Here is a 13041-nt window from a genome sequence, read left to right as displayed (position 1 = left end):
GTAATAGCCGCTTACATAATATTAATATGTTAGCAAAAATAAAAAACTTATTAAAATTAAGTCTAGAATAAATTTAGACAAAATAAAATTTCAATTGGTTTGGATCTAAATAATTATTTATTCATTTTGAATGTAATTTTTAAATTATAAAATTATTTGTAAAAATAGTTTTAAGAATTTAAAACATTGTAAAAACTATAAAAAGAATGAAATGGTAAACAAAAAGAAGAAACAAATTGTATGATTGTAAACTAGAATGGCTGGATTTGATAAACTAATAAATCTAAAACTTCGATTATGAGATTCAAACCTACGGCGAGACATGACTTAAAATTTTATTTTTACCATATTTTATTATAACCATAACAAGTATGTTTTTTGACATTGCATCTTCATATTTTGGGTAGAAATTAATAGCTAATAGAAAAATGGTCCAAAAATATATCAAACACAATTAGTAAATTAGATTGAAAAAGAACCAACATGCAACAATAAATTCAAAAGCTTATAAAACTAGGATTTACTTGCTCTGAGATAGCAACTAAAGCAAGAAGCACCATTTCTTTAATTCTTTTAGTAACTTATATATTATTTTACAATTTATAAAATAATTTTTTAAATTTTTAAAAACTTTGTCCGGAATAAACTTAGTTAAAAAAAAAAAAAAGGATTCAAACCAATTGTCCGAATTCATCTTGGACTTGAATTTTTTATTTTTGTTGATGTGTAAGTGCCACATTAGCGATCGAAGTTGACTTAGCGGTCTTTAACGACCATGTCAACAAGATTGATAGAATTTAATGGTCAACTATTAAATTTAATGGCCAAATGGCTTAATTGATGAATTCTATCCATTGAAGGGTTCAATTGAATGTAAAAAGGTTCAAAGGGAATTGATTTTTGAGGAGTACTTGGGCTTATTATACCATTATGCCTTTTTGTTTTTATATTCATTTTTTTTCTAAAAAATAATATTAAACTTTTTATTAAAATACATATTGATGCAAGTATTATAGGTGAAAGCATCTATCAAATTAGTCCATTTACTACTAAATGTTTCAATTTGAGCAGAAAGAATCAAATAAGGGTAAATTGTAATAGAGTAAATATTTACATTTATAAAATGACATGAAAATTATTATTTTCATTTACAAAACCATAAAATTTTTGAAAATACTAACTATGTTAACATGAAATGACATTTTTAAATTGATGTTAACTCTATTAAAATTTGAATTTGATTTTTGATAATACTAGAACTAAATTGATTCATTTAATAATGGAAAAGGTCTAATTTGATTTAGTTCATATAATGTAAGAATCTATCAAGTACCTTCACCAAGTATTATATATGAACAATGAAATAGTAGTAAATTGTCGTTTTACAAATTTGTTATTGATTCTAAACTTATGGAGAGTGAAATTATTTTCCATTCCGCCATTAAATCTTAAGGAAATGTTGACACAGATAATTTGTTTAAGGTCAAAGTGTACTATAGGCCTCAGTACAAGGTATTTGTAGCGAATTTATTCCTATTATAAGTTTAACATTTTTAGTCGCATTTTCTTACGAGGCTTGGATATTTTTCTTTCCACATAGGCATTCCAAGTGGCTTTCAAATTTCCACCAATTTCCTTAATACCTAACAAAATACAAAGCATTTCTAGTAATAGAACACTTTAACCAACAATTATGGTTCGAATTCTGTTAAACTTCAAAATTTTATAAGTTAACATATCAAAACAACAAAGTTGGCACCGATTCTTTTATCAATTTAGTACTTGAGTTTAATTTTAGTGTTCAATTTAATACTCAAACCAAATGATATAATGTTTGACACATTTACTCCTGTAAATAAAACATACATAGAAAAACTTAGGTACTAAAGTGAATATTAAAGCCATACTTAGGTTAATTAGGACAAAACAAAACTCAAGTATCAAAGTGAACATTGAATCCAAACTTAGATTGACAAAAAAAGTAAACTACTAAATTAAATATTGAAATTAAAATCAAGTACCAAATGAAAATTTATTTTTCATGTAAAATAAGAGAAAGAGGGGCAGGACCCCTCATCCACAAGCATCCGTAGTCACTGGGCCTCTCACTGTCGAACCACGTGGTAGTGGGGCCCAATAGTGACTCGTCTACGCCTAGTCACTCACAGGATAATTTGGACACTTCCCCCAGCTACCCCCAAACTTAATGGTCTGTTTGGATATCCATATCAACCACATTGCACATTAACTGTATTTTAACCTTGATTCATCTGCACCATATTTTATTTATTTAACTCATAAGTTTCTTAATTACACATTAATTTTAATTTCATATAATTTTAATCTTAATTTAACGTATACTAACATTATCATTGAGTTTATTTTACTATTGTTTATTATTTAACTTATTTCAAATCTTAATTGATCTAATATCACATGTTAACTACGCATCAGTTCTATTAAAAATTTATTAAAATATCATTTTATTTACAAAATAACAACCATTTTTATACAAGTATTAATACGATAATATTTTTATTTTTCATATATTTAATAAAATAATAAATTTTAACCTAGTTACGTCAACACAAGCCTCATTTGGTTTACATGCATTTTTTTCACCCTGGTGTACATAAAGCTAGTAAAATTTTAAGTATAATTTGTATTAAAATCAAAGATTTAGGATTATAATTAAATAAAAAATTAAAGATTATCATGTACAATTGTACAAAATCAAATTTGACACAGTATTAGACAGTTTATCAAATCTTATATACAATTTGAAAATCTATTCTTTTATTTAATAATAAAATACTTTTTTTTTTTTTGAATTCTTTGTTTATTTAAATGATGTTGTTAACCTTGACTCCGGTTCATGGTTGCACTATATATACACAATAACAACAGGCGATTACACTGCAAAGAACCCAAAAGTTCCTCCAAGCTCACAGGACAAGGTAAAAAGCTAGTAGTGAAAATCAAGCAAAAAAACTGTTGCAGCCTCAGAGCTATCCCAGTTCACACGCCTCTTTTGTTTTTGTCTGTCAGCCATGGAAGAACTAATAATCTCTCCATCTTCATCTTCTTCATTAGTCTCTTTTTCACACGAAACTCCTCCTTCAACTCTGCAGCAGAGGCTCCAACATGTGCTGGAAAGCCAGAAAGATTGGTGGGCGTACGCTATTTTCTGGCAGACATCAAACGACGACCTGGGACGGCTGCTCTTGGCTTGGGGTGACGGTCACTTTCAAGGCACTAATGAGTCTTCAAAACCGGGTGCCAACCACTTCCAGGGTGAACGAAGGAAGGTGATGAAAGGGATCCAAGCCCTCATCGGGGACAACCACGACATCGATATGGGTGAGGCTGAATGGTTCTACATGATCTCACTGACACGGTGTTTCTCGGCGGGTGATGGGATCCCGGGCAAGTGTCTTACTACTGGGTCTTTGGTGTGGTTAACTGGTGCCCATGAGTTGCAGTTCTACAATTGTGAAAGGGCTAAAGAAGCACAATTGCACGGCATTGAAACCCTGGTTTGCATACCCACTTCTTGCGGGGTTCTTGAGCTTGGCTCTTCCGAAATTATAAGGGAAAACTGGGGATTGGTCCAACAAGTTAAGTACCTATTCGGGTCGGATCTCATTCGCCTTTTACCAAAACAATCCTCTCCAAACCAGTTCCTTGATAGAAACATCTCATTTTCAGACATGGGGGTAATCGCCGGCGTTCAAGAGCAAGAACATGCATCCCTTGGTTTTAAAACCAAGAAAGATTGTCCAAAACATGGGGAACTGTCTTTCGTGAACTCAGACCATTCGGATTCCGAGTGTCGATTCCGTGCCGCCACGGAGAGTAACAGTAATAGTAATACAGAGAAGAGGATCCCGAAGAAACGAGGGAGGAAACCGGGTTCGGGACGAGAGACATTGTTGAACCACGTGGAAGCAGAAAGGCAACGCCGTGAGAAGCTGAACCACAGATTCTACGCTCTACGAGCAGTAGTCCCGAACGTGTCGCGCATGGACAAAGCATCCCTCTTATCCGACGCCGTTGCATATATCAACGAGCTAAAGTCGAAAATCGAAGACCTCCAATCCGAGCTTGGGAGGGACCGTAAGAAAGTGAAAATAGAAACGGTGGATGGCATGGATAACCAAAGCACCACCACGTCGGTGGAACAAGCAGCCAAGCCTAGCAGCAATTCATCGTCCGGGAATGCTGGGTCTAATGGGTTTGAGCTAGATATCAAGATCATAGGAAATGATGCAATGATTAGGGTCCAATCAGAGAACGTGAACCATCCAGCTGCTAGGTTAATGGATGCCCTTCGTAATTTGGAGTTTCGAGTTCATCATGCAAGCATGTCGTGCGTTAATGACCTCATGATCCAGGATGTTGTCGTAAGTTTCACTGAGAACGGGTTCGGACTGCATGAACAAGGCCTTAAATCTGCTATTCTCACCAGGCTAGACCAGTAAACTTCTACTGCTGCTGCTTCTTCTTTTACTTGTTCGGATTTCGCTTTTACCTTTTTTTGGTTTTACCTTTAATTCTACTTGTCATGATTAATAAATAAGACAAAGTATTTAAATTTCAGTTTTTGTATACCTTCTTGGATCTAAATTTCTTCTACAGGTTCTTTTTTTCCTATCTTCTTGTACCCCAGGTCTATATCAAGTTTGAGCTTGAAAAGGAACAAAACTTTCATAATGGTCGGACCCTACAAAAAAATTTATGATAAAATTAAATATAAAAAAAGATAAGGCAACCATTAGCTATACCTGCACGTTTATATGAACTATACTAATATAATATTATTTTTATTAGAATTTGTAAAAGGGCAATCCACTACTTTTAAAGCAAATTTTGTTGGTTACTTTTTCCATGGTAATATCCCACAACTTTTACGCATAAAAGAAAAGGAAAAATAGAAAAGGAGGGCAGTCCACTGGTTCTTCGCGGAGATAAAATTCTATACCAAGTTTTTGTATTGGCAAATTTTTTTTTTATCTTTTCTATTATAATTTTATTTTAATTTTAAATTTTTATATATTTTCAGTTATTATGTTTTTATTAATTTTCGTAAAATAATTTAGTGTAATTTATTAATTTTAAAAATATAATCACATTAGTTGTAAAGAGGTTTTTTCAAGAGCAACAATGTTTAAAATTTTAATCATTAAGTGTGGTGATTGTTTACCTCATTCTTTAACCATGTGGTCAACTGTTTGAATTTCATTTATGGGAATGAAACACATTTTATGATTAATTATTTACTTCTTTGAAAAGTACTTATAACGAGAGAATTAGTTATTGAGGTTGGCAATGGATACCCTAATGAAAAAATAAAATTATTATTATTTATGTAATACCCAATTTTTCTGCCCGGGCACGTAAAACATTTTAAAATCCAAAAACAATTCTTTTACAAACCTAATAGTAGGCCCGATACCCACCTAAGCCCAATTACCCATTACAAATTAAAACCCAATACCCAACTAACCCAAGCCTAACATAAAAACAACCGAAACCCTAAAACTCAAACAGCTTCCTAAAGACCCCAGCAGCCGCACGTCTCGGAACCGGCCCACACCACACGCGCCGTATCCCCACGTTCACCTGCAAAACAGATTCAAAGAGTCCAAACAATGTAAAACAAAAAAAAAGGGGAAATAAGTTGTTCTAGGGCTATAAAAAGGCCAATCTTTTGTATTGAAAAAACTAAATACAGACACAAAATTTATTTATTTTTTTCGAATACAAAATGTGATTTTTTTCGTTTTACTTTGTAGTGTTCATCGATCTTTTATTTTTATTTGTATATATATTTCTTTTATTTATTTATTTTATTTTGCTTAAATAAAGAGAAGAGAAGGGAGGAAAAACTTACCTTTTCGCCGGAGTCGCCGAGTCGATGCCATCTCCATCGAATTTGGAGCTTGGGCATAGGCTGAACAGCGGCACTTGAGGGTTGGTGAAACCCTAAGGAAGCTTTCTTTTTGCTGCTGCAGGAAAGGGGAAGCTTTTTCAAAACTTAAAGAAGAAACAAAGAAACGGGTGCCGTTTAGTTGGGGGTCCGCGCATTTCCACCCTAAATGGGAAATTTCGTAGTTAGGTTTCCCTTTTTGCGACATGTTTTTATTAAACCAGTTGTTTCCTTTTAATCTGGCCCAAATGTTTCTACCTTTATTCATTTCAGCCCGTGTCAATGCATAGCATTTTGGAGGGTGGATTATTATTAAATTGGTCCTTCATGTCATTTGTGTGTTGCGACCTTGTCCCTCATTTTTCTTTTAATCCCATTAGTTGCCTGCTAATTCTATTTCAATTCCAATATTCTTTTTTCAATTCAATTTATCATCTTTAGCATTATTATTTTATTATTACTACTCTTGTTTTATTCCCGTTATTGATATGTTCATTTAATTCTCATTTGTCTTCTTACATACTTATATTATTTTACAATATATATATTGTCGAAACCATTTTTAAATTTGAAAAAAAAACAGGGATCGACTTTAAAAAAATAAAATGGGAATCGCCACCGACCTTTATTGAAGGTGAGATCGGATCACCTTGAAAACGATTTTAGGTCTACGAATTTGAGAAAATAGGTTCGGGAGTCGGTTACGTACAAGGAAGGGTTAGCACCCTCGTAACGCCCAAAATTGGTACCAAATTGATTGTTTAATGTCTTAGTGTCGAGAATTTGGAAAGATTTTAAAATATGATCCTTGGAAAAGAAAATTTGAATAAAATAAATTGGATGATGAGACTCACTTATTTCAAAGAAATAAATTGACACACTCAGTAAGTTAGAGTGCAACATTTTAAATCCTTGAAATTAAGTTTATCTTTTGACTTTTAAAATCTATGCATTTGAGAAAGATATCCGATTATTTAGGTCAAATGAAAAAAAATCAAAACCCAGTAAGTTACGGTTCGATTTCACAAAATTCCTAAATATCGAATATTGCCTTTATTTTCATTTGTTAGAAATCCTCGTCTCGAGAAAACAACATGTCATATCCAATGCGTTAGGACACAACGTATTAAATTCTCGAGAATAAGCTTTTTATTTGTGTGTTAATTAAAAAAGATATTCGATTTCTTAGATCCCGAGGAAGATTGGAATCCAGTGAGTTAGGACACAATCTTTTCGAGGATCACAAATTTCGAGTGTTGCGTTGTTTTGAATGCTTTTTTGAATAAAAGTGTTTTTGATATTTAAACGATATTTGATGTAACCTTTTAAACAAATAAAGTGAGATTGATTGATAATGGATGATGCAAAATAATAATTCGTAAGTTAAAATGTATGCTAATGAGCGATAAAGAATCAATAAATACAAATAAGGACCATAAAATATGTAACAATAAAATCATATATCACACATTATGTGAATTCTAGCACTAACAATTAAGAACTAATAAATTAAAATTAATTAAAAAAACAAGCAAATTAACACAAATAAATACACAAGTCTTAAAATAATTGAAAAGACGATTAGCATGGGAGAAGTTACGAAAATAATAATATACACATACATGAGAATTTGAAATAAATCAAAAATAGAGTTTTAAAAAATACTACATAAAATAATAACATCTAAATAAATTTTAAAGTAAATATTATATAAAAGAGTAAATTAAAATACATATCAATTTTAAGTAAATAATACATGTGAAATGAAAATTTTAATAACAATGTGAATGATAATATATACATAATAATATATAAAAGGTTTTTTTAAAAGAAAATAATTATATATATATAGGAATAAGTAAAATATATATAATAATATGAAATCGGTAATGTATTATACGTACATGTATGTATGAAAATAGTTTAATATAACTGTATGTATATATATATAGATAAAACATTGTATAAGAATATTATTGTATAGTGAATTTTAAAATGTATTATAAAATAAAACCATTAGAAAATGTATAAAATATATTGGATTAATAAAAAAGGTTTAAACATTCAAATAATATTACATTTTAAATTAAAAATATCATAATAATAAGTAATTAATTAAATAAATAAACTAATAAGGATTGAATTGAATTTCAAACAAAATTAAAGAAAAAAACAAAAATAAAACAAAGCTGAGGGCCAAAATACGACGCGCGGATAACATGAGGGCCAAATGGGAAATATTCCCTTCCCTCAAAACGCTGCATTTTTGCGCGGGTCAAAATGAAACCAACAAAAAATTACATAGCCAGAATTAAAAATAACAAGGGGGCTGGATTAGGTTTTGGCAAAAAAGTAAAAGGACTTAGCGTGCAAATATCCCTCCCTTGCCAAAACGCGCGGATCTAGCCGCATTTGGGTCGGGTCATCGGGTACAACTCTATACGACACTGCTTTGAATGAGAGTATGGCTAGATGGCAGATCTTACTCTCTGAATTTGATATAATCTATGTGAGTCAAAAGGCTGTGAAAGGGAGTGCAATAGCTGACTTTCTAGCTAGTAGAGCTTTGGAGGATTACGAGCCGTTGAGTTTCGATTTCCCGAATGAGGACTTGATGTATATAGCAGCTACTGAAGAAAATCCCAAGAAGGTCACAATTGGAAGCTAAACTTTGATGGAGCCTCGGACGCTGTGGACAATGGAATTGAGGCAGTCTTAGTGTCCCCGAATGGTGATCATTATCCTTTCACTTGTAAATTGGATTTTGATTGTACAAACAACATGGCCGAGTACGAAGCGTGCATCATGGGCATTCGTGTAGCTATAGAGCGTGAAATCAAAGTATTGGAAGTCTATGGAGATTCAGCATTGGTGATATACTAACTTAAAGGTGAATGGGAAACGAAAGATCCCAAATTAGTCAGTTATCGAAAGTTGGTCCTTGAATTGATTAAAGAGTTTGAGGTCATTACTTTTTGCTATCTCCCACGAGATGAAAACCAGATGGCTGACGTACTAGCTACTCTAGCCTTCATGATCAAAGTGAATCGACAAGAAGACATGAAGCCTATCCAGATGAGCATATATGAAGGCCCGGCTTATTGTTACAATATTGAAGAGGGAGAAATCGATGATAGTCCTTGGTATCAAGATATACTACGATATGTAAAGCAGCGTGAGTATCCTGACCAGGAAACTGAGAATGATAAGAGGAATCTGAGAAGACTGGCCATTGATTACATCTTAGATGGGGAGATCTTATATAAAAGAGGAAAGGATCAGGTACTATTAAGATGTGTGAATGCCGTGGAAGCTAAGAAAATTTTGGAGGAGGTCCATGAGGGTATCTGCGGAACGCATGCCAGTGGGTTCACAATGGCTAGACAGATTATGAGATTCGAGTATTACTAGTCCACTATAGAGGAAGATTGCATCAACTATGCCAAAAAGTGTCATAAACGTCAAATTTATGGTGATAAAATGCATGAACCTCCTTCACCTCTTCATGTCATGACTTCTCTATGGCCTTTTTCCATGTGGGGTATGGATGTCATTGGACCAATATCGCCGAAGGCTTCAAATGGGCGTCGTTTCATATTTGTGGTTATTGATTACTTTACTAAATGGGTAGAAGCTGCTTCGTATGCTAATGTCACAAAGTTAGCGGTCAACAAGTTCTTAAAAAGAGAGATCATATGTCGATATGAAATGCCTGAAAGAATCATATCCGATAATGCCTTGAACTTGAACAACAGCTCAATAGCAGAAGTCTGTAGTCAATTCAAAATCAGACATCACAATTCGTCGCCGTATCGCCCAAAAATGAATGGCGCAGTGGAAGCGACCAATAAAAATATAAAGAAAATTATAGGGAAAATGACCGAGACTTATAGGGACTGGCATGAGAAATTACCGTTTGCCCTCCTTGCTTATCGAACATCAATCAGGACTTCCACCGGGGCAACATTTTCTCCTTGGTTTACGGTATGGAGGCAGTTTTGCCCATTAAAGTTGAAATCCCTTCTCTCCGGGTGTTGGCTGAGCTAAAGTTGGATGAAGTAGAATGGGTCCAATCTCGATACGATCACTTGAACTTAATAGAGGGAAAGAGGCTAAAGGCTATTCAGTATGGTCAAATGTACCAAAAAAGAATGATGCGAGCCTACAACAAAAAGGTCCGTCCTAGAGAATTTCACGAGGGGGACCTGGTGTTAAGAAAAATTCTACCTCTACAGAAGGACTTTAGAGGGAAGTGGATGCCAAATTGGGAAGGACCTTATGTTGTGAAAAAGGCCTTTTTTGGGGGAGCCTTGATCCTGGCTGAGATGGATGGAAGAAACTTGCCTAATCCAGTAAATTCAGATTCAGTCAAAAGATACTTTACTTAAGAAGAAGAAGGAACCAAGGTGAAAACTTGCAAAGGGCGTTTTGAGTTCCAAAAAAAAAAAGGGAGAGGCTAAGGTGAAAACCCGCAAAGGGCGCCTTAAGACCAAAGGGGATTTGAGTTGAAAACTCGAAAAGGGCAGCTCAAATTATGATTGAGGCATGTGGTGATCTTACTATACTTAAATTAGTAGGAAGGAATAGGCGACATCTTGAGGCATCAACAAAGTACTGTGAATCTCCTAAACACGTGTTGAACTCAGAAGGGTCTTCAGAAAGTTGTATAGAGAAATTCAAGCGGAGATATCTGGGGCACCTGCCTATAGTATTTATATTGAATTTATTGTTTTAAAGAATACTTCATTCTTTTTCAATATAAGTGTTCCCAGTCAATTCCTCTATTATTGACAATTTATTGCGAGTTATGCTCCCAAATCAATTTTGCTTTATCCATCGTTATGATCTTTTTTGCAAGCATGTTGCATTAGAATAATGATTAATGGACTAATAAAACCTTCACAAGGGAAGTTTTCCATATTACTCTAGAAATTTCTAAATAATATAAGAACCTGAAACATGACTATTGTTTAGACTTCACTGAGTTTAAAGGTGGGGAATATCTAGGAAGGAAATGTCTAGATTAAGAATTTTTAAGTTTTGTCGAAGCGTTGTTTTCACAAAGGAAGCCTTAATGAATAATGAACAATAACAACTTCAACATTAATGAATCATTTTCATGACATTGCATTCAAATGTCATTCATACACGTCTAGTTAGGAGCATTTGATTCATTCTGATCACGACATCCTAATCATTAGGCATAATTAGGTTCATGAAATGAATCATACAGATCATGTTCAACAGAGAACAGATCGGTGAAACCGTAAAGCCTTATCTCCCTGAGCAACAGCGGAGTAAGTTAAAAAGTAGCAGATCTTGTCTTCCTGTACTGGCAACAAAGTAGATAAAAATAGCGGATCTTGTCTTCCCATACTGGTGGCGAAGTAGATCAGAAAATAGCAGATCTTATTTTCCTATACTGGTGGCGAAGTAGATCGAAGGTAGCAAATCTTGTCTTCCTGTATTGACAGTGAAGTAGATTGAAGATTTTTTCTTATCTCCCTGAAGTAGCAGTGGAGCAGACAGAAGAAATCAATCCTATCTCCCTGAAGTTGCAGTGGAACGGATTAAAACCATAGATCTTATCTCTCTGAAGTTGCAGTAGAGCAGATCGCATCTAGTCTTATTTCCCTGAAGTTGCAGTGGAGCAGGCAGAGGAAACCAATTCTATCTCCCTGAAGTTCTAGTGGAGCGAATTAAAACTACAGATCTTATCTCTTTGAAGTTGCAGTAGAGCAGATCGCAACTAGTCTTATCTCCCTAAAGTTGCAGTGGAGTGGATCAGAATGATGGATCTCATATCTCTGAAGTTGAAGTAGAACAGATTGCATCAGACTTATTTTAAAGTTGCAGCGGAACAAGTTGAGGCTACAAGTCTTATCTTCCTGAAGTTGCAGTGGAGCAGATTAAATATAGAAAATTTTGTTCTTTTTGAGAAGCTATAACGTAAAAATCCTATCTCCCTGACATTACATTGGAGTAGATTGAAGCACTAGTTTCTATACCTCTTAAGATGCAGTAGGAAGGAATGAGGCTATGTGAAGAAAAAGAGGAGCACCAAGGTCCAGCATGACCGGGCAAAATTGGGCATTTTTAAAGTCTTTGCTCCATTCCCGTTACCCAACAACAAGCAAAGAGGGGCAGCTGTAATACCCAATTTTTCTGCCTGGGCCCGTAAAACATTTTAAAATCCAAAAACAATTCTTTTACAAACCTAATAGTAGGCCTAGTACCCACCTAAGCCCAATTACCCATTGCAAATTAAAACCCAATACCCAACTAACCCAAGCCTAACACAAAAACAACCGAAACCCTAAAACTCAAACAGTTTCCCGAAGACCCCAGCAGCCGCAAGTCACGGAACCGGCCCCCACCACGTGCGCCGTATCTCCACGTTCACCTGCAAAACAGATTCAAAGAGTCCAAACAATGTAAAACAACAAAAAAGGGGGAAATAAGTTGTTCTAGGGCTATAAAAAGGCCAATCTTTTGTATTGAAAAAACTAAATACAGACACAAAATTTATTTATTTTTTTCGAATACAAAAGGTCATTTTTTTCGTTTTACTTTGTAATGTTCATCGATCTTTTATTTTTATTTGTATATATATTTCTTTTTTATTTCTTTTATTTTTCTTAAATAAAGAGAAGAGAAGGGAGGAAAAACTTACCTTTTCGCCGGAGTCGCCGAGTCGATGCCATCTCCATCGAAATTGGAGCTTGGGCATAGGCTGAACGGCGGCACTTGAGGGTTGGTGAAACCCTAAGGAAGCTTTCTTTTTACTGCTGCAGGAAAGGGGAAGCAAATTTGATTTCTTAAAATTTTTGTTTTTCAAAACTTAAAGAAGAAACAAAGAAACGGCCGTCGTTTAGTTGGGGGTCCGCGCATTTCCACCCTAAATGGGAAATTTGCGTAGTTAGGTTTCCCTTTTTGCGACATGTTTTTATTAAACCAGTTGTTTCCTTTTAATCTGGCCCAAATGTTTTTACCTTTATTCATTTCAGCCCGTGTCAATGCACAGCGTTTTGGAGGGTGGATTATTATTAAATTGGTTCCTCATGTCATTCGTGTGTTGCGACCTTGTCCCTCATTTTTCTTTTAATCCCATT

General features: G+C 34.2%; 1 protein-coding gene and 1 long non-coding RNA gene across 2 annotated transcripts; one reads left to right on the top strand and one right to left on the bottom strand.

The window, feature by feature from the left end:
• Positions 1–2904: 2904 nt before the first annotated feature.
• On the top strand, positions 2905–4608 carry LOC105791517 (transcription factor MYC2). Its single transcript, XM_012619601.2, has one exon. It carries the CDS (start codon positions 3051–3053, stop codon positions 4479–4481), a length of 1431 nt encoding a protein of 476 aa, XP_012475055.1. The 5' UTR covers positions 2905–3050; the 3' UTR covers positions 4482–4608.
• Positions 4609–5338: 730 nt separating this feature from the next.
• Positions 5339–12713, bottom strand: LOC105791516 (uncharacterized). Its single transcript, XR_008198418.1, has 2 exons — positions 12603–12713; positions 5339–5622 (listed from the first exon to the last, which is right to left on the bottom strand). It is a non-coding gene; the product is annotated as an uncharacterized LOC105791516 (long non-coding RNA).
• Positions 12714–13041: the final 328 nt, after the last annotated feature.

This window comes from Gossypium raimondii, chromosome 8 (assembly GCF_025698545.1).
Source record: "Gossypium raimondii isolate GPD5lz chromosome 8, ASM2569854v1, whole genome shotgun sequence".
Classification (NCBI taxonomy): Eukaryota; Viridiplantae; Streptophyta; class Magnoliopsida; order Malvales; family Malvaceae; genus Gossypium; species Gossypium raimondii.
This window is presented reverse-complemented; position numbering and strand designations above follow the sequence as displayed.